Source organism: Bufo bufo, unplaced genomic scaffold (genome assembly GCF_905171765.1).
Source record: "Bufo bufo unplaced genomic scaffold, aBufBuf1.1, whole genome shotgun sequence".
NCBI classification, from domain to species: domain Eukaryota; kingdom Metazoa; phylum Chordata; class Amphibia; order Anura; family Bufonidae; genus Bufo; species Bufo bufo.
In genome coordinates, this window is record NW_024401173.1 from 19339 (window position 1) to 43023 (window position 23685).

A 23685-nucleotide genomic window follows, 5' to 3' on the forward strand; every position below is an offset into this window, starting at 1 on the left:
GAGCTCCTTTAGAAAGTGGAAGCTGGAATCCGATTGGCTGCTATGGGCCACTCCGCCAGTTTGTGGTCTGCACAAGTCTTCGCCCAGGCGGCCATCTTGACTCTAGCGCCCATCACACTGCGCGGTCATTGTACTGTGGCCGGGGCCACGTAGGACGTCTCACCTCATTCCTCGCGTGTTCTCAAGGAGCATCGAGAGTCTGGGAAACTGAGGAGACAGAAAGGCGACAGATGACGGAGCCATGTGTGGAAAACCGTGCGTGGTCTCGGGGTGGGGCCGGGGACACGCACCGTTTTCCACACATGGATTAGAGTGGTATACATGGGGCGGGGAACATCAGAGCGGTATACATGGGGCATGGCACATTAGAGCGGTATACATGGGGCGGGGGACATCAGAGCGGTATACATGGGGCGGGGCACATTAGAGCGGTATACATGGGGCGGGGCACATTAGAGCGGTATACATGGGGCGGGGCACATTAGAGCGGTATACATGGGGCGGGGCACATTAGAGAGGTATACATGGGGCGGGGCACATTAGAGAGGTATACATGGGGCGGGGCACATCAGAGCGGTGTACATGGGGCGGGGCACATTAGAGCGGTATACATGGGGCGGGGCACATTAGAGCGGTATACATGGGGCGGGGCACATTAGAGCGGTATACATGGGGCGGGGCACATTAGAGCGGTATATATGGGGCGGGGCACATTAGAGCGGTATACACGGGGCGGGGCACATTAGAGCGGTATACACGGGGCGGGGCACATTAGAGCGGTATACATGGGGCGGGGCACATTAGAGCGGTATACACGGGGATGGGCACATTAGAGCGGTATACACGGGGCGGGGCACATTAGAGCGGTATACATGGGGCGGGGCACATTAGAGAGGTATACATGGGGCGGGGGACATTAGAGCGGTATACATGAGGCGGGGGACATTAGAGCGGTATATATGGGGCGGGGCACATTAGAGCGGTATACACGGGGCAGGGGACATTAGATCGGTATACACGGGGCGGGGCACATTAGAGAGGTATACATGGGGCGGGGGACATTAGAGAGGTATACACGGGGCGGGGCACATTAGAGCGGTATATATGGGGCGGGGCACATTAGAGCGGTATACACGGGGCAGGGGACATTAGATCGGTATACACGGGGCGGGGCACATTAGAGCGGTATACACGGGGCGGGGCACATTAGAGCGGTATATATGGGGCGGGGCACATTAGAGCGGTATACACGGGGCGGGGCACATTAGAGCGGAATATATGGGGCGGGGCACATTAGAGCGGTATACACGGGGCGGGGCACATTAGAGCGGTATATATGGGGCGGGGCACATTAGAGCGGTATACACGGGGCAGGGGACATTAGAGCGGTATACACGGGGCGGGGCACATTAGAGAGGTATACACGGGGCGGGGCACATTAGAGCGGAATATATGGGGCGGGGCACATTAGAGCGGTATACACGGGGCGGGGCACATTAGAGCGGTATATATGGGGCGGGGCACATTAGAGCGGTATACACGGGGCAGGGGACATTAGAGCGGTATACATGGGGCGGGGCACATTAGAGAGGTATACATGGGGCGGGGGACATTAGAGAGGTATACACGGGGCGGGGCACATTAGAGCGGTATATATGGGGCGGGGCACATTAGAGCGGTATACACGGTGCGGGGCACATTAGAGCGGTATACATGGGGCGGGGCACATTAGAGCGGTATACACGGGGCAGGGGACATTAGATCGGTATACACGGGGCGGGGCACATTAGAGCGGTATACACGGGGCGGGGCACATTAGAGCGGTATATATGGGGCGGGGCACATTAGAGCGGTATACACGGGGCGGGGCACATTAGAGCGGAATATATGGGGCGGGGCACATTAGAGCGGTATACACGGGGCGGGGCACATTAGAGCGGTATATATGGGGCGGGGCACATTAGAGCGGTATACACGGGGCAGGGGACATTAGAGCGGTATACACGGGGCGGGGCACATTAGAGCGGTATACACGGGGCGGGGCACATTAGAGCGGTATACACGGGGCGGGGCACATTAGAGCGGTATATATGGGGCGGGGCACATTAGAGCGGTATACACGGGGCGGGGCACATTAGAGCGGAATATATGGGGCGGGGCACATTAGAGCGGTATACACGGGGCGGGGCACATTAGAGCGGTATATATGGGGCGGGGCACATTAGAGCGGTATACACGGGGCAGGGGACATTAGAGCGGTATATATGGGGCGGGGCACATTAGAGCGGTATACATGGGGCGGGGGACATTAGAGAGGTATACATGGGGCGGGGCACATTAGAGAGGTATACATGGGGCGGGGCACATTAGAGAGGTATACATGGGGCGGGGGACATTAGAGAGGTATACATGGGGCGGGGGACATTAGAGCGGTATATATGGGGCGGGGCACATTAGAGCGGTATACACGGGGCGGGGCACATTAGAGCGGTATACACGGGGCGGGGCACATTAGAGCGGTATACACGGGGCGGGGCACATTAGAGCGGTATACATGGGGGCGGGGGACATTAGAGCGGTATACACGGGGCGGGGCACATTAGAGCGGTATACACGGGGCAGGGGACATTAGAGCGGTATACACGGGGCGGGGCACATTAGAGCGGTATACACGGGGCGGGGCACATTAGAGCGGTATACACGGGGCGGGGCACATTAGAGCGGTATACATGGGGGCGGGGGACATTAGAGCGGTATACATGGGGGCGGGGGACATTAGAGCGGTATACACGGGGCAGGGGACATTAGAGAGGTATACATGGGGGCGGGGCACATTAGAGCGGTATACATGGGGCGGGGCACATTAGAGCGGTATACACGGGGCGGGGCACATTAGAGCGGTATACATGGGGGCGGGGGACATTAGAGCGGTATACACGGGGCGGGGCACATTAGAGCGGTATACATGGGGGCGGGGGACATTAGAGAGGTATACACGGGGCGGGGCACATTAGAGCGGTATACATGGGGGCGGGGCACATTAGAGCGGTATACACGGGGCGGGGCACATTAGAGCGGTATACATGGGGGCGGGGGACATTAGAGCGGTATACACGGGGCGGTGTCTCTTGCTGGATTAGCAGACGTGTTTTTCTAGTGATACAACATTCTCCACACAGAATCGGTCATTTCTCACGTAGGCGTCTACAGGTGACGACACCGACCTCAGGCGAGCACCAGGAACACCGCCGAGCCTCATTCACACTGGAGATCCCAGGACGGGGAGGAGGGATACTCACCAGCGGCCTGACCAGGACGGACAGTAAGCTCTTCAGCCAGGATGGACTGCTGTAGGTGGTGACCTGGCTCCTCAGGTTGGGATCCACGAGATCGCCTTTGCTAGGAATAAAGCAGCGCCGCTCGTTACTCGCCTCCGGAACATTCACTTCTGAAGAAGAAATACTTACAAGTTGTCCAGGAAGGTGGCGCCCCCGTCGGCCAGCAGCCCCCTCAATGCCAGCTCATACAGCGAGCGTTCCACTGACGGTGGAGTGAACAGCACCACCTATAGGGGGAAGACACAGCAAAGATGGCAGAGGGGGCGTGAGCAGTCTCAGACGGGACAGTCACACGACTACTAACCTCGTGTCCGGCTTTCTCCAGGAGCTCCTTGGTCTCGAGGACGGCGCGTCTCATGGAGGGCGTGGCCATGGTGGAGTCGTCCGTCTCATAATATCCAATGCGTAGAGGCCGCGTGCTAGAGAAAACCTGCAAAGGGAGTAACAGAACCGTCTCACTCTAAATCTCTGCTTGCTGTCACTGAATGGATACCTATATCCACAGGTTGTTACAGTGGATCGGTCAAGAGCAGTTGTGGAGATAAACCATACTACTTCCTGGTTCTGTGGGGTCACATGATCCCGCTCAGCCACTCAGCAGCCACATAACAGATCAGGTACAAACAGCGTCACATTTCCAGAGCTGCTGATTGGTGGACAGGAGTCATGTGACACATCATGTGCCTCCACAGGACCAGGAAAAACTCTCCGGGGTAGTATGGGGGTTCCTTTGAAGAGGTCATTTGACCCACTGTTATTACACGACCCCTGCCAGCAGAGGGCGCTCAACCAGACTGCAAAGGGACAGGTCCCCTAGCACACGGCGCCAGGTGGTGCCCCCTACAGGATGGACACCAACAACTACACAGAAACTGCACTGCTACAACCAAGACCAACACCACTGCAACAAACAGGCAGGGAATGCTGGGTATTGTAGTTCCTGCAACAGCCAATCCTTGACAAGGGGCAATACCTCCTCATTGAAGGGGATCGGAGGGACGGTGGGGTCCATCTGAAACATATCCTCACACAACAAGGATCTCATGGCGGTCACCAGACTGTCCACGTCTCGCGCTATTGGTCCAATCATTGCTGTGACTGAAAATGGAGAAGACAATACAACAAATTACGAGCAGCATCGACTAAAAGGGGGCCTGTAGTGGTCCCCGACTTGACTCCCACTACCATAGAAGAGTATACAGTCACCAATAGAGGGAGCTCACTACATACCGATTATACAGCCACCACTAGAGGGAGCTCACTACATACATATTATACAGCCACCACTAGAGGGAGCTCACTACATACCGATTATACAGCCACCACTAGAGGGAGCTCACTACATACCGATTATACAGCCACCACTAGAGGGAGCTCACTACATACATATTATACAGCCACCACTAGAGGGAGCTCACTACATACAGATTATACAGTCACCACTAGGGGGAGCTCACTACATACAGATTATACAGCCACCACTAGAGGGAGCTCACTACATACAGATTATACAGTCACCACTAGGGGGAGCTCACTACATGCAGATTATACAGCCACCACTAGAGGGAGCTCACTACATACAGATTATACAGCCACCACTAGAGGGAGCTCACTACATACAGATTATACAGCCACTATTAGAGGGAGCTCACTACATACAGATTATACAGCCACCACTAGAGGGAGCTCACTACATACCGATTATACAGCCACCACTAGAGGGAGCTCACTACATACCGATTATACAGCCACCACTAGAGGGAGCTCACTACATACAGATTATACAGCCACCACTAGAGGGAGCTCACTACATACAGATTATACAGCCACCACTAGAGGGAGCTCACTACATACAGATTATACAGCCACCACTAGAGGGAGCTCACTACATACAGATTATACAGCCACCACTAGGGGGAGCTCTCTACATACAGATTATACAGCCACCACTAGAGGGAGATAACTACATACAGATCATACAGCCACCACTAGAGGGAGCTCACTACATACAGATTATACAGTCACCACTAGAGGGAGCTCACTACATACAGATTATACAGCCACCACTAGAGGGAGCTCACTACATACAGATATATACAGCCACCACTAGAGGGAGCGCACTACATACAGATTATACAGCCACCACTAGAGGGAGCTCACAACATACAGATTATACAGCCACCACTAGAGGCAGCTCACTACAACAGATTATACAGCAACCACTAGAGGGAGCTCACTACATACAGATATATATAGCCACCACTAGAGGGAGCTCACTACAACAGATTATACAGCCACCACTAGAGGGAGCTCACTACATACAGATTATACAGCCACCACTAGAGGGAGCTCACTACATACAGATTATACAGTCACCACTAGGGGGAGCTCACTACATACAGATTATACAGCCACCACTAGAGGGAGCTCACTACATACAGATTATACAGCCACCAGTAGAGGGAGCGCACTACATACAGATTATACAGCCACCACTAGAGGGAGCTCACTACATACAGATTATACAGTCACCAGTAGAGGGAGCTCACTACATACAGATTATACAGCCACCACTAGAGGGAGCTCACTACATACAGATTATACAGCCACCACTAGAGGGAGCTCACTACATACAGAATATACAGCCACCACTAGAGGGAGCTCACTACATACAGATTATACAGCCACCACTAGAGGGAGCTCACTACATACCGATTATACAGCCACCACTAGGGGGAGCTCACTACATACAGATTATACAGCCACCACTAGAGGGAGCTCACTACATACAGATTATACAGCCACCACTAGGGGGAGCTCTCTACATACAGATTATACAGTCACCACGAGGGGGAGCTCACTACATACAGATTATACAGCCACCACTAGAGGGAGCTCACTACATACCGATTATACAGCCACCACTAGAGGGAGCTCACTACATACAGATTATACAGCCACCACTAGAGGGAGCTCACTACATACCGATTATACAGCCACCACTAGGGGGAGCTCACTACATACAGATTATACAGCCACCACTAGAGGGAGCTCACTACATACAGATTATACAGCCACCACTAGGGGGAGCTCTCTACATACAGATTATACAGTCACCACTAGGGGGAGCTCACTACATACAGATTATACAGCCACCACTAGAGGGAGCTCACTACATACTGATTATACAGTCACCACTAGAGGGAGCTCACTACATACAGATTATACAGCCACCACTAGAGGGAGCTCACTACATACAGATTATACAGCCACCACTAGAGGGAGCTCACTACATACAGATTATACAGCCACCACTAGAGGGAGCTCACTACATACCGATTATACAGCCACCACTAGAGGGAGCTCACTACATACAGATTATACAGCCACCACTAGAGGGAGCTCACTACATACAGATTATACAGCCACCACTAGAGGGAGCTCACTACATACAGATTATACAGCCACCACTAGAGGGAGCTCACTACATACAGATTATACAGCCACCACTAGGGGGAGCTCTCTACATACAGATTATACAGTCACCACGAGGGGGAGCTCACTACATACAGATTATACAGCCACCACTAGAGGGAGCTCACTACATACCGATTATACAGCCACCACTAGAGGGAGCTCACTACATACAGATTATACAGCCACCACTAGAGGGAGCTCACTACATACCGATTATACAGCCACCACTAGGGGGAGCTCACTACATACAGATTATACAGCCACCACTAGAGGGAGCTCACTACATACAGATTATACAGCCACCACTAGGGGGAGCTCTCTACATACAGATTATACAGTCACCACTAGGGGGAGCTCACTACATACAGATTATACAGCCACCACTAGAGGGAGCTCACTACATACTGATTATACAGTCACCACTAGAGGGAGCTCACTACATACAGATTATACAGCCACCACTAGAGGGAGATAACTACATACAGATCATACAGCCACCACTAGAGGGAGCTCACTACATACAGATTATACAGTCACCACTAGAGGGAGCTCACTACATACAGATTATACAGCCACCACTAGAGGGAGCTCACTACATACAGATATATACAGCCACCACTAGAGGGAGCGCACTACATACAGATTATACAGCCACCACTAGAGGGAGCTCACAACATACAGATTATACAGCCACCACTAGAGGCAGCTCACTACAACAGATTATACAGCAACCACTAGAGGGAGCTCACTACATACAGATATATATAGCCACCACTAGAGGGAGCTCACTACAACAGATTATACAGCCACCACTAGAGGGAGCTCACTACATACAGATTATACAGCCACCACTAGAGGGAGCTCACTACATACAGATTATACAGTCACCACTAGGGGGAGCTCACTACATACAGATTATACAGCCACCACTAGAGGGAGCTCACTACATACAGATTATACAGCCACCAGTAGAGGGAGCGCACTACATACAGATTATACAGCCACCACTAGAGGGAGCTCACTACATACAGATTATACAGTCACCAGTAGAGGGAGCTCACTACATACAGATTATACAGCCACCACTAGAAGGAGCTCACTACATACAGATTATACAGCCACCACTAGAGGGAGCTCACTACATACAGAATATACAGCCACCACTAGAGGGAGCTCACTACATACAGATTATACAGCCACCACTAGAGGGAGCTCACTACATACCGATTATACAGCCACCACTAGGGGGAGCTCACTACATACAGATTATACAGCCACCACTAGAGGGAGCTCACTACATACAGATTATACAGCCACCACTAGGGGGAGCTCTCTACATACAGATTATACAGTCACCACGAGGGGGAGCTCACTACATACAGATTATACAGCCACCACTAGAGGGAGCTCACTACATACAGATTATACAGCCACCACTAGAGGGAGCTCACTACATACAGATTATACAGCCACCACTAGAGGGAGCTCACTACATACCGATTATACAGCCACCACTAGGGGGAGCTCACTACATACAGATTATACAGCCACCACTAGAGGGAGCTCACTACATACAGATTATACAGCCACCACTAGGGGGAGCTCTCTACATACAGATTATACAGTCACCACTAGGGGGAGCTCACTACATACAGATTATACAGCCACCACTAGAGGGAGCTCACTACATACTGATTATACAGTCACCACTAGAGGGAGCTCACTACATACAGATTATACAGCCACCACTAGAGGGAGATAACTACATACAGATCATACAGCCACCACTAGAGGGAGCTCACTACATACAGATTATACAGTCACCACTAGAGGGAGCTCACTACATACAGATTATACAGCCACCACTAGAGGGAGCTCACTACATACAGATATATACAGCCACCACTAGAGGGAGCGCACTACATACAGATTATACAGCCACCACTAGAGGGAGCTCACAACATACAGATTATACAGCCACCACTAGAGGCAGCTCACTACAACAGATTATACAGCAACCACTAGAGGGAGCTCACTACATACAGATATATAGCCACCACTAGAGGGAGCTCACTACAACAGATTATACAGCCACCACTAGAGGGAGCTCACTACATACAGATTATACAGCCACCACTAGAGGGAGCTCACTACATACAGATTATACAGTCACCACTAGGGGGAGCTCACTACATACAGATTATACAGCAACCACTAGAGGGAGCTCACTACATACAGATTATACAGCCACCAGTAGAGGGAGCGCACTACATACAGATTATACAGCCACCACTAGAGGGAGCTCACTACATACAGATTATACAGTCACCAGTAGAGGGAGCTCACTACATACAGATTATACAGCCACCATTAGAGGGAGCTCACTACAGTAAGCTAATGGTGAGTGGCTTATTACGCTTTGGCCAAAATGTACACCAATGCCTTATTCAACATCCAGCATAGAGGCAGGGCAGAGTGCTGGTTGCAGAGTGCTATTGCATTTGTGTTTTTGCGTTTGTATGTGTATTTTGCCATAGCGATGTGCACCTGCATACAGGGTTGTGCTGACTGAATCCCCCACATTTTTTCTTTGTAGTATATAATGGAGGTGTGGCGATCTCCATGCAGTCATGCACACCTGACCAGTTAGTCTGCCCTGGAGGCTGGTTTTAAAGTCAGTATAAAACTGAGTCTACTTTTACAGCGCCTACCAGTAGCCATTTGTCTCCAGGAGAAGTATATGGTGGGCTCAGCATGCATGTTGGTACTTGCATCCCTGGATCCGATGAAAGCTGTCACGGCACCGGACGGGGTTAAAAGCAGAGTGTGCCTGGCGTGCATGCTGTACCTGCACTCCCTGGACTTTGTGTGGCTGTCATGGCCCATAAACAAGTAGGAACTAGTGTTAGGGACCACTCATAGAGGCGACCTTGACGTGGTGAGTGGCTTATTACGTTTTGGCCAAAATGTACACCAATGCCTCATCCAGCATCCAGCATAGAGGCAGGGCAGAGTGCTATTGCATTTGTGTTTTTGCGTTTGGCTGTATAATCTGTATGTAGTGAGCTCCGTCTAGTGGTGACTGTATAATCTGTATGTAGTGAGCTCCCTCTAGTGGTGGCTGTATAATCTGTATGTAGTGAGCTTCCTCTAGTGTTGGCTGTATAATCTGTATGTAGTGAGCTCCCTCTTGTGGTGGCTGTATAATCTGTATGTAGTGAGCTCCCTCTAGTGGTGGCTGTATAATCTGTATGTAGTGAGCTCCCTCTAGTGGTGGCTGTATAATCTGTATGTAGTGAACTCCCTCTAGTGGAGGCTGTATAATCTGTATGTAGTGAGCTCCCTCTAGTGGTTGCTGTATAATCTGTATATAGTGAGATCCCTCTAGTGGTGGCTGTATAATCTGTATGTAGTGAGCTCCCTCTAGTGGTGGCTGTATAATCTGTATGTAGTGAGCTTCCTCTAGTGTTGGCTGTATAATCTGTATGTAGTGAGCTCCCTCTAGTGGTGGCTGTATAATCTGTATGTAGTAAGCTCCCTCTAGTGGTGGCTGTATAATCTGTATGTAGTGAGCTCCCTCTAGTGGTGGCTGTATAATCTGTATGTAGTGAGCTCCCTCTAGTAATGGCTGTATGATCTGTATGCAGTGAGCTCCCTCTAGTGGTGACTGTATAATCTGTATGTAGTGAGCTCCCCCTAGTGGTGGCTGTATAATATGTATGTAATTAGCTGCCTGTAGTGGTAGCTGTATAACCTGTATGTAGTGAGCTCCCCCTAGTGGTGACTGTATAATCTGTATGTAATGAGCTCCCTCTAGTGGTGACTGTATAATCTGTATGTAGTGATCTCCCTCTAGTGGTGGCTGTATAATCTGTATGTAGTGAGCTCCCTCTAGTGGTGGCTGTATAATCTGTATGTAGTGAGCTCCCTCTAGTGGTGACTGTATAATCTGTATGTAGTGGACTCCCTCTAGTGGTGGCTGTATAATCTGTATGTAGTGAGCTCCCTCTTGTGGTGGCTATATAATCTGTATGTAGTGAGCTCCCTCTAGTGGTGGCTGGATAATCTGTATGTAGTGAGCTCCCTCTAGTGGTGGCTATATAATCTGTATGTAGTGAGCTCCCCCTAGTGGTGGCTGTATAATCTGTATGTAGTGAGCTCCCTCTAGTGGTGGCTGTATAATATGTATGTAGTGATCTCCCCATAGTGGTGTCTGTATAATCTGTATGTAGTGAGCTCCCTCTAGTGGTGGCTGTATAATCTGTATGTAGTGAGCTCCCTCTTGTGGTGGCTATATAATCTGTATGTAGTGAGCTCCCCCTAGTGGTGGCTGTATAATCTGTATGTAGTGAGCTCCCCCTAGTGGTGGCTGTATAATCTGTATGTAGTGAGCTCCCTCTAGTGGTGGCTGTATATATCTGTATGTAGTGAGCTCCCTCTAGTGGTGACTGTAGAATCTGTATGTAGTGAGCTCCCTCTAGTGGTGGCTGTATAATCTGTATGTAGTGAGCTCCCCCTAGTGGTGGCTGTATATATCTGTATGTAGTGAGCTCCCTCTAGTGGTGGCTGTATAATCTGTATGTAGTGAGCTCCCTCTAGTGGTCTCTGTATAATCTGTATGTAGTGAACTCCCTCTAGTGGTGGCTGTATAATCTGTATGTAGTGCGCTCCCTCTAGTGGTGACTGTATAATCTGTATGTAGTGAGCTCCCTCTAGTGGTGGCTGTATAATCTGTATGTAGTGATCTCCCTCTAGTGGTGGCTGTATAATCTGTATGTAGTGAGCTCCCTCTAGTGGTGACTGTATAATCTGTATGCAGTGAGCTCCCTCTAGTGGTGGCTGTATAATCTGTATGTAGTGAGCTCCCCCTAGTGGTGACTGTAGAATCTGTATGTAGTGAGCTCCCTCTAGTGGTGGCTGTATAATCTGTATGTAGTGAGCTCCCCCTAGTGGTGGCTGTATATATCTGTATGTAGTGAGCTCCCTCTAGTGGTGGCTGTATAATCTGTATGTAGTGAGCTCCCTCTAGTGGTCTCTGTATAATCTGTATGTAGTGAACTCCCTCTAGTGGTGGCTGTATAATCTGTATGTAGTGAGCTCCCTCTAGTGGTGGCTGTATAATCTGTATGTAGTGAGCTCCCTCTAGTGGTGACTGTATAATCTGTATGTAGTGATCTCCCTCTAGTGGTGGCTGTATAATCTGTATGTAGTGAGCTCCCCCTAGTGGTGGCTGTATAATCTGTATGTAGTGAGCTCCCTCTAGTGGTCTCTGTATAATCTGTATGTAATGAGCTCCCTCTAGTGGTGGCTGTATAATCTGTATGTAGTGAGCTCCCTCTAGTGGTGACTGTATAATCTGTATGCAGTGAGCTTCCTCTAGTGGTGGCTGTATAATCTGTATGTAGTGAGCTCCCCCTAGTGGTGGCTGTATAATCTGTATGTAGTGAGCTCCCTCTAGTGGTGGCTGCAGGCTGTCATATATACTGCAGTCACATTCAGAGCTGTAGGAGATGATTTACTAGCAGCACTGTTTTCTCAGCAGTAGGTATGGGGGTGTAGCTGATGCGGTCCTTTTCACGTGTAGGCCATCGGCCATACTGTCGCTCACATACGTCACCTGATTTCTGTCCGGGGCAGCTTGATGTGAGGCCAATTTTACTGCAATAGAAAGACACAGGTAAGGGCTCATGCACATGAACATGGTCCCGTATTGTGGCCCGCAAACAGCAGGTATGCAATTTACGGCACCGCCATGTGCGCTCTGTATCAGGGATGCGGGCCCACAATCCGCAAGATATGGCGCGGAGGCATGGAGCGTAAGCGCACTGAAGCACTTGGGAGTTCTTCTGTGGGATTTTAGTCCGTGCTTCCACACCGTAAAAAAGAATATGTTTTATTTTTTTGCGGTGCAGACTGAATCTTGCAGATCAAAGATCCATTCTAGTGAAAGGGTCTGCATCTGCATACGGCGGGCACTCGGCTGGTGCCCTTGCATTGCGGACTGCTATTTTTGGTTGCCGATCGTATGCAGGTGCCCTCAAGCTTCTATTAGACGTGCAGATCATCTAGGCGATTGTTGGGAGGGAAGCTTTCCTTCCCAGCAATCGCCTGCTCGTCAGTGGAGGAGACTGCTGCTATTACATGCAGTGATCTCCTCCACAGTACGGGGAGCAGTGATCGCTATGCCCTCGCCCTTCCCAATACAGAATCATTATTTGCCGGCAGCAGAGCGCTGATTACACGGCACGATCTGTCGGCGGCAAACACGGATTTTGAAACCTGTAGAAAGCTTCCAATTATACAGTGAAGGAGCATTGGGTAATCGGAGGCGGTATTACACTGCCAGATCATCGATAACGAACAGTTGTAAGCGACGATCTGCACAATTATCTGAAGTTGTAATAAAAGCTTTACAGTGCGGAGGTGATTGGCGGCTGCTGTATGATTTCTGCTCCTGTCCATTGTGTCAGAACACAGCACCCAGAGCCAGGATCGCGTGGTGACGTCATCACATCTGAGCCCAGGTCCTTTAGCACAAGGTGACATCATCACATCTGAGCCCAGGTCCTTTAGCACAAGGTGACGTCATCACATCTGAGCCCAGGTCCTTTAGCACAAGGTGACGTCATCACATCTGAGCCCAGGTCCTTTAGCACAAGGTGACGTCATCACATCTGAGCCCAGGTCCTTTAGCACAAGGTGACGTCATCACATCTGAGCCCAGGTCCTTTAGCACAAGGAGACGAGTGACTGCCCCCCCCTCTCCCCCGTGCAAGTGAATGAGGAGGCTTTTTTTAACCCCTAAAAGGCCATTTTGCACATTTTCCCATATATTACGGCCTTTAGACGGGTGCACTCCTGTCTACCAGCCATTAAAATCGATGTCATTGATTTCCAAGGGGTCCGTCTGGCCATGAAATCCACCAAAAATAAAACAAGTTCTATTTTGAGACAGTCACTATTTACTGGCCATTGCAGTGCTATTACTGAGAAGCACTAGGAGCACCCATCAACGGAGATACCCAGTCGGGGTGCCAGGAGATCGTTACAATACTCTTACGCTAAAATGGCCAGATTATGTGGAATTGACGGTGCGGCAGTGGAGTATCTGGGCGAGAACCAGAAAGCCTGGGAAATTAGGGCGTTCCCATGGTCTTCAGCAGCCAGGCCGGTAATGAGGAATAAATCTGGGCTCCCAGTCTGGAAAGGAGCAGGCTGTGGGGCCCCTCGACCCCTGTGTGGGGGGTAAGCACTGTGATGTAGACCCAGATCCCGATAGTCAGTGGCCGGACGGCCGAGGGTTCATGTTTTGGTTGCTGTTTTTGTGTTGATGTGCTTAAAAATAAAAGCATCTTTTGGACTTCAATCTGGTGTCCGTGGCGAAGTCTGTGAGAATGACCCCCGGAGAAGAGACGATCCCTTACAATGAAACAAGGTCGCTGGCTGTCCATACAGATGCGCTGCTCCATCTAACATCATAAAAGCATCTCAAAATGTCCGAAGTATCTTTTATGTAACAAGGAACTCTTTACCAATGGTTGGGAAAGGGAATCCAGCCGTTCTCCTGAAACTACCGGTGGTAGTGGAGGAGGATCCAGCCGTTCTCCTGAAACTACCGGTGGTAGTGGAGGAGGATCCAGCCGTTCTCCTGAAACTACCGGTGGTAGTGGAGGAGGATCCAGCCGTTCTCCTGAAACTACCGGTGGTAGTGGAGGAGGATCCAGCCATTCTCCAGAAACTACCGGTGGTAGTGGAGGAGGATCCAGCCATTCTCCTGAAACGACCGGTGGTAGTGGAGGAGGATCCAGCCATTCTCCTGAAACTACCGGTGGTAGTGGAGGAGGATCCAGCCATTCTCCTGAAACTACCGGTGGTAGTGGAGGAGGATCCAGCCATTCTCCTGAAACTACCGGTGGCAGCGGAGGAGGATCCAGCCGTTCTCCTGAAACTACCGGTGGTAGCGGAGGAGGATCCAGCCGTTCTCCTGAAACTACCGGTGGTAGTGGAGGAGGATCCAGCCGTTCTCCTGAAACTACCGGTGGTAGCGGAGGGGGATCAATGCCTTTGTGTACTTTAGGTAAAGCATGGATGACGGGTGTAACTGCAGATTCCACATTCAAACATCCTTTCACGTTGACAGGATAGAGGATATCCTCCATGGATGCCGACGAGCCCTCAGTGTCGCACAAAACAAACCAAGAAGTGAGCGACTTTGTAGGACAGAAAAAAAGATCCAGAGAAAATAACAATCTAAATGAATACAGAAAGGAAGGTAAAAAGAAGGTTATTTCAGCCGCATTAGTATCGACTTCCAGCGACGATTCTGCCAGATAAAGGATGTCCTACTGCAAAGTCTCCCCATCTTATATGAAGTATTACAGGGGGCTGTAGGGTAGTATCAGGGCGTTCACAGCTTCAGCCAACACTCCTTCCCTTCATTTGTTTCTAATGTGACCAAACCCACAACCAACACTTGGTTGAATTACGGTACACGGGCTTTTCAAGGTGTGGAAGTCATCGATGTAAAACATGTAAATGTCCTGGGACCGTCAGAAGCTTTCAGGATTCAAAACATAGGTTGGAGTTTCCAATGAAAAGTTCCATTCATTGTCATCCAGCAGGTATAGTGCACAGTATACGGTGTGATGTACGTAGGAAGCTCTTCTAGGAAATGTAACACTAGAACATTAGAACATCTTCATTCCATAACTAATCCTTCCGGCCTGGGGGCATCCAACGCGGCCCGACACTTCGTATCCTCACATGACCGCAGCTTGGAAAGCCTCCAAACCCCCCCCCCCCCCAACCCCCAGAGGTGGAGAGATTACAAATCATTCTACGGAGAGACATTCGGGATTCTTAGGCTGAACACAAACATGAGAACAGAGCTCATGTGTTGTTCTGAAGTTCTATATAAGATCAGAAGACATGTAGAAGAAGACTTTTATTTTCTTTATACTTTTCTCATGTTTCCCTTGTACAAACACAAAGCAGATTCCGTTATATGCTGTCAGAGTATTAATACTTTCTATTATTTTAACTTGGACAATGTAAACGAAGGAAACTAATTGTACAGTTTTTACACATTGTGCGTTTTTTCGTGTTGTGGACCTGGTTTTTGGTTGTTTCCTCACAGCAGAAAATGTCGCATTTGATGTCATTTTAGATGGGGATTCTATCTGTTATGTGGCAAGTTAATGAGCGTTCCTTAGCAGGGGGTTTGTATCTCCCCACCCCAGACTTGATGGGGGTGTGAAGTGGATTTAAAGCCCAGAGAGGATAGTCTTATTAGGTTACGACTAAGAACACACCTGTGTTCGCAACGCGTCAGCCATGTTGAGGTGAAGGTTTGTGTCCATGTGAGTCGTAGGCTACAAGAAGAAATAAAGGGCAACTGAGTTTTATTTCAAGTGCTGGAACTATTTTCTTCTATGCTCTACAAGTGTGTGGGCTAGCCTGTGCATTAGATACCAATACCATGCGAGGAGAGACGATGGTAAGTACTTATCAAGAGTGTGGACTAGCCTGTGCGTTACATACCAATACCATGCGAGGAGAGACGATGGTAAGTACTTATCAAGAGTGTGGGCTAGCCTGTGCGTTACATACCAATACCATGCGAGGAGAGACGATGGTAAGTACTTATCAAGAGTGTGGGCTAGCCTGTGCATTACATACCAATACCATGCGAGGAGAGACGATGGTAAGTACTTATCAAGAGTGTGGGCTAGCCTGTGCATTAGATACCAATACCATGCGAGGAGAGACGATGGTAAGTACTTATCAAGAGTGTGGACTAGCCTGTGCGTTACATACCAATACCATGCGAGGAGAGACGATGGTAAGTACTTATCAAGTGTGTGGGCTAGCCTGTGTGTTACATACCAATACCATGCGAGGAGAGACGATGGTAAGTACTTATCAAGAGTGTGGGCTAGCCTGTGCGTTACATAACAATACCATGCGAGGAGAGACGATGGTAAGTACTTATCAAGAGTGTGGGCTAGCCTGTGCGTTACATACCAATACCATGCGAGGAGAGACGATGGTAAGTACTTATCAAGAGTGTGGGCTAGCCTGTGCGTTACATACCAATACCATGCGAGGAGAGACGATGGTAAGTACTTATCAAGTGTGTGGGCTAGCCTGTGCGTTACATACCAATACCATGCTAGGAGAGACGATGGTAAGTACTTATCAAGTGTGTGGGCTAGCCTGTGCGTTACATACCAATACCATGCGAGGAGAGACGATGGTAAGTACTTATCAAGAGTGTGGGCTAGCCTGTGCGTTACATACCAATACCATGCTAGGAGAGACGATGGTAAGTACTTATCAAGTGTGTGGGCTAGCCTGTGCGTTACATACCAATACCATGCGAGGAGAGACGATGGTAAGTACTTATCAAGAGTGTGGGCTAGCCTGTGCGTTACATACCAATACCATGCTAGGAGAGACGATGGTAAGTACTTATCAAGAGTGTGGGCTAGCCTGTGCGTTACATAACAATACCATGCGAGGAGAGACGATGGTAAGTACTTATCAAGAGTGTGGGCTAGCCTGTGCGTTACATACCAATACCATGCGAGGAGAGACGATGGTAAGTACTTATCAAGAGTGTGGGCTAGCCTGTGCGTTACATACCAATACCATGCTAGGAGAGACGATGGTAAGTACTTATCAAGAGTGTGGGCTAGCCTGTGTGTTACATACCAATACCATGCTAGGAGAGACGATGGTAAGTACTTATCAAGTGTGTGGGCTAGCCTGTGCGTTACATAACAATACCATGCGAGGAGAGACGATGGTAAGTACTTATCAAGAGTGTGGGCTAGCCTGTGCGTTACATACCAATACCATGCGAGGAGAGACAATGGTAAGTACTTATCAAGTGTGTGGGCTAGCCTGTGCGTTACATACCAATACCATGCGAGGAGAGACAAAGGTAAGTACTTATCAAGTGTGTGGGCTAGCCTGTGCGTTACATACCAAAACCATGCGAGGAGAGACGATGGTAAGTACTTATCAAGAGTGTGGGCTAGCCTGTGCGTTACATACCAATACCATGCTAGGAGAGACGATGGTAAGTACTTATCAAGAGTGTGGGCTAGCCTGTGCGTTACATACCAATACCATGCTAGGAGAGACGATGGTAAGTACTTATCAGAGAGTGTGGCGTAGCCTGTGCGTAACATACCAATACCATGCGAGGAGAGGACGATGGTAAGTACATATCAAGTGTGTGGGCTAGCCTGTGCGTTACATAACAATACCATGCGAGGAGAGACGATGGTAAGTACTTATCAAGAGTGTGGCTAGCCTGTGCGTTACATACCAATACCATGCGAGGAGAGACGATAGTAAGTACTTATCAAGAGTGTGGGCTAGCCTGTGCGTACATACCAATACCATGGGAGGAGAGACGATGGTAAGTACTTATCAAGAGTGTGGGCTAGCCTGTGCGTTACATAACAATACCATGCGAGGAGAGACGATGGTAAGTACTTATCAAGTGTGTGGGCTAGCCTGTGCGTTACATAACAATACCATGCGAGGAGAGACGATGGTAAGTACTTATCAAGTGTGTGGGCTAACCTGTGCGTTACATACCAATACCATGCGAGGAGAGACGATAGTAAGTACTTATCAAGTGTGTGGGCTAGCCTGTGCGTTACATACCAATACCATGCAAGGAGAGACGATGGTAAGTACTTATCAAGTGTGTGGGCTAGCCTGTGCGTTACATAACAATACCATGCAAGGAGAGACGATGGTAAGTACTTATCAAGTGTGTGGGCTAGCCTGTGCGTTACATACCAATACCATGTGAGGAGAGACGATGGTAAGTACTTATCAAGAGTGTGGGCTAGCCTGTGCGTTACATACCAATACCATGCGAGGAGAGACGATGGTAAGTAGTTATCAAGAGTGTGGGCTAGCCTGTGCGTTACATACCAAAACCATGCGAGGAGAGACGATGGTAAGTACTTATCAAGAGTGTGGGCTAGCCTGTGCGTTACATACCAATACCATGCTAGGAGAGACGATGGTAAGTACTTATCAAGAGTGTGGGCTAGCCTGTGCGTTACATACCAATACCATGCTAGGAGAGACGATGGTAAGTACTTATCAAGAGTGTGGGCTAGCCTGTGCGTAACATACCAATACCATGCGAGGAGAGACGATGGTAAGTACTTATCAAGTGTGTGGGCTAGCCTGTGCGTTACATAACAATACCATGCGAGGAGAGACGATAGTAAGTACTTATCAAGAGTGTGGGCTAGCCTGTGCGTTACATACCAATACCATGCGAGGAGAGACGATAGTAAGTACTTATCAAGAGTGTGGGCTAGCCTGTGCGTTACATACCAATACCATGGGAGGAGAGACGATGGTAAGTACTTATCAAGAGTGTGGGCTAGCCTGTGCGTTACATAACAATACCATGCGAGGAGAGACGATGGTAAGTACTTATCAAGTGTGTGGGCTAGCCTGTGCGTTACATAACAATACCATGCGAGGAGAGACGATGGTAAGTACTTATCAAGTGTGTGGGCTAACCTGTGCGTTACATACCAATACCATGCGAGGAGAGACGATAGTAAGTACTTATCAAGTGTGTGGGCTAGCCTGTGCGTTACATAACAATACCATGCAAGGAGAGACGATGGTAAGTACTTATCAAGTGTGTGGGCTAGCCTGTGCGTTACATAACAATACCATGCAAGGAGAGACGATGGTAAGTACTTATCAAGTGTGTGGGCTAGCCTGTGCGTTACATACCAATACCATGTTGAGGAGAGACGATGGTAAGTACTTATCAAGAGTGTGGGCTAGCCTGTGCGTTACATACCAATACCATGCGAGGAGAGACGATGGTAAGTACTTATCAAGAGTGTGGGCTAGCCTGTGCGTAACATACCAATACCATGCGAGGAGAGACGATGGTAAGTACTTATCAAGAGTGTGGGCTAGCCTGTGCGTTACATACCAATACCATGCGAGGAGAGACGATGGTAAGTACTTATCAAGAGTGTGGGCTAGCTTGTGCGTTACATACCAATACCATGCGAGGAGAGACGATGGTAAGTACTTATCAAGTATGTGGGCTAGTCTGTGCGTTACATAACAATACCATGCTAGGAGAGACGATGGTAAGTACTTACAAGAGTGTGGGCTAGCCTGTGCGTTACATACCAATACCATGCGAGGAGAGACGATGGTAAGTACTTATCAAGAGTGTGGGCTAGCCTGTGCGTTACATACCAATACCATGCGAGGAGAGACGATGGTAAGTACTTATCAAGTGTGTGGGCTAGCCTGTGCGTTACATAACAATACCATGCGAGGAGAGACGATGGTAAGTACTTATCGAGTGTGTGGGCTACCTGTGCGTTACATACAATACCATGCAAGGAGAGACGATGGTAAGTACTTATCAAGTGTGTGGGCTAGCCTGTGCGTTACATACCAATACCATGAGGAGAGACGATGGTAAGTACTTATCAAGAGTGTGGGCTAGCCTGTGCGTTACATACCAATACCATGCGAGGAGAGACGATGGTAAGTACTTATCAAGTGTGTGGGCTAACCTGTGCGTTACATACCAATACCATGCGAGGAGAGACGATGGTAAGTACTTATCAAGTGTGTGGGCTAGCCTGTGCGTTACATAACAATACCATGCAAGGAGAGACGATGGTAAGTACTTATCAAGTGTGTGGGCTAGCCTGTGCGTTACATAACAATACCATGCAAGGAGAGACGATGGTAAGTACTTATCAAGTGTGTGGGCTAGCCTGTGCGTTACATACCAATACCATGTGAGGAGAGACGATGGTAAGTACTTATCAAGAGTGTGGGCTAGCCTGTGCGTTACATACCAATACCATGCGAGGAGAGACGATGGTAAGTAGTTATCAAGAGTGTGGGCTAGCCTGTGCGTTACATACCAATACCATGTGAGGAGAGACGATAGTAAGTACTTATCAAGTGTGTGGGCTAGCCTGTGCGTTACATAACAATACCATGTGAGGAGAGACGATGGTAAGTACTTATCAAGAGTGTGGGCTAGCCTGTGCGTTACATACCAATACCATGCGAGGAGAGACGATGGTAAGTACTTATCAAGAGTGTGGGCTAGCCTGTGCATTAGATACCAATACCATGCGAGGAGAGGACGATGGTAAGTACTTATCAAGAGTGTGGGCTAGCTGTGCGTAACATACCAATACCATGCGAGGAGAGACGATGGTAAGTACTTATCAAGAGTGTGGGCTAGCCTGTGCGTTACATACCAATACCATGCGAGGAGAGACGATGGTAAGTACTTTCAAGAGTGTGGGCTAGCCTTGTGCGTTACATACCAATACCATGCGAGGAGAGACGATGGTAAGTACTTATCAAGTGTGGGCTAGCCTGTGCGTTACATACAATACCATGCGAGAGAGATGGTAAGTACTTATCAAGTGTGGGCTAGCCTGTGCGTTACATACCAATACCATGCGAGGAGAGACGATGGTAAGTACTTATCAAGAGTGTGGGCTAGCCTGTGCGTTACATACCAATACCATGCGAGGAGAGACGATGGTAAGTACTTATCAAGTGTGTGGGCTAGCCTGTGCGTTACATAACAATACCATGCGAGGAGAGACGATGGTAAGTACTTATCGAGTGTGTGGGCTAGCCTGTGCGTTACATACCAATACCATGCAAGGAGAGACGATGGTAAGTACTTATCAAGTGTGTGGGCTAGCCTGTGCGTTACATACCAATACCATGTGAGGAGAGACGATGGTAAGTACTTATCAAGAGTGTGGGCTAGCCTGTGCGTTACATACCAATACCATGCGAGGAGAGACGATGGTAAGTACTTATCAAGTGTGGGCTAGCCTGTGCGTTACATACCAATACCATGGAGGAGAGACGATGGTAAGTACTTATCAAGTGTGGGCTAGCCTGTGCGTTACATAACAATACCATTGAGGTTTCAAAGGTGAAAGAAGCTTTTCACACACTTGGAAAGGATATACAGGAGGTTGCATCAACTGTTTCATTCTCTGCAGTTTTGCCTGTGCATAACCTTCAGCATGACAGGAAGATGCGCATTAAGGAATTCAATGTATGGCTTGGTGAATGGTGTCTGAACCAAGGGTTTGGCTTTGTGTCTCATGTTAGCTCTTGTTGGAATGGAAAAGAACTGTACAAGAAAGATGGTTTGCACCTTTCTCTCAAAGGAACGAATGTCCTCGGTGAACAGTTCCAGGTATTTGCTAAGAAGCATTTAAACTAGGAAAGGGGGGCAAAAGAGTGATAATCCAGCAGTCCAACTGCCCCCCGAAACAATGCCAGAAAAGGGCAGTAGCACAAAGGTTAAGAAATGACAAGCTCAGAGTCTTGTCTACAAATGCTCGCAGTCTAGGAAATAAGATCAATGAACTTGAGGCTATAATGGCATCTGAGAATATAGATGTAGTGGCTGTTACTGAGACGTGGTTCAAGGGAGTAATGACTGGGATATATCAATACCAGGGTTCTCTCTATACAGGAAAGACAGAGAAGGCAAAAGGGGGGAGGGGTGGCCCTGTATGTGAAAGATAACCTAAAATCTAATTTGATACAAGTTAGTGAGAACAATTTAGAGTCAGTTTGGGTTACCGTGCAGCTTGATAATCATAAGGTAACTCGTGTAGGTGTGATATATAGACCACCTAGCCAAGTCAAAGAATTAGATGATCTACTAGTTGAGGAAATAGCTAAAATGACATTGAAGGGGGAATTTATCATTATGGGAGACTTCAATCTTCCAGATGTAAACTGGAAAACCAAAATAGCTAGTTCTGCCAGGAGTACAGATATTCTAAATTCCCTACTGGGATTATCTCTACAGCAAGTAGTGGAGGAGCCAACCCGGAAGGAGGCCATTTTAGATTTAGTATTCACAAATGGGAATTTGGTATCTGATATTACTGTAGGGGAAAGCTTGGGATCTAGTGATCACCAGTCAGTGTGGTTTACTATAAGTACAGTGACTGAGTCACACCACACAAAAACAAAAGTTTTAGATTTTAGAAAAACAGACTTTTCTAAAATTAGATTAGTGGTATACGAGTCCCTATCAGATTGGAACAGTTTCATTGGAGTCCAGGAGAAATGGGACTACTTAAAAGTGGCACTATTGAAGGCAACAGAAAATTGCATTAGGCTTGTCAGTAAAAGCAAAAAAAGGAAGAGACCACTGTGGTACTCAGCAGAAGTGGCCAAAATCATTAAAAAGAAAAGATAGCATTTAGGAATTATAAAAAAAAACAAAACGAGGATGACAGACAAATTTATAAGATTAGGCAGAGAGAGGCCAAACAAGTTATAAGAGCTTCCAAAGCACAGGCAGAAGAGAAATTAGCTCAGTCAGGAAAAAAAGGCCAGAAGGCATTCTTCAGATACATAAATGAAAAAAGGAAACTAAAACAAGGAATTACCAAATTAAAAACAAAAGAAGGAATGTATATAGAAGAAGATAAAGAACTAGCTGACTGCCTCAATGAATATTTCTGTTCAGTTTTTACAAAGGAAAATGAAGGAGAAGGACCTCAGTTAGGAAAGAAGACTAATGAATCTTTTGATGCATGTGTCTTTACAGAGGAAGAGGTTCTAAGTCAGCTGTCTAAAATTAATACACATAAGTCACAGGGGCCTGATGGGATACACCCAAAGCTATTAAAAGAGCTCAGCGTTGAACTAGCAAAACCATTAACAGATTTATTTAACCAATCGCTGGCAACAGGAGTCGTCCCAGAAGATTGGAAATTAGCAAATGTTGTGCCCATTCATAAGAAAGGTAGTAGGGAGGAATCGGGCAACTATAGGCCAG

At 48.2% G+C, this 23685-nt stretch overlaps 1 protein-coding gene across 1 annotated transcript in view; it reads right to left on the reverse strand.

Annotated features, from left to right (window-relative positions):
- LOC120985006 (fatty-acid amide hydrolase 1-like) overlaps positions 1-23685 on the reverse strand; it is an 83496-nt gene that overhangs the window by 14161 nt on the left and 45650 nt on the right. The window contains exons 6-11 of the mRNA XM_040413450.1: positions 12433-12473; positions 4312-4436; positions 3643-3768; positions 3468-3565; positions 3300-3399; positions 164-207 (exon numbers count right to left, since the gene is read on the reverse strand). Coding sequence (XP_040269384.1) covers positions 164-207; positions 3300-3399; positions 3468-3565; positions 3643-3768; positions 4312-4436; positions 12433-12473 — 534 coding nt within the window. The remainder of the gene's footprint in view (positions 1-163; positions 208-3299; positions 3400-3467; positions 3566-3642; positions 3769-4311; positions 4437-12432; positions 12474-23685) is intronic.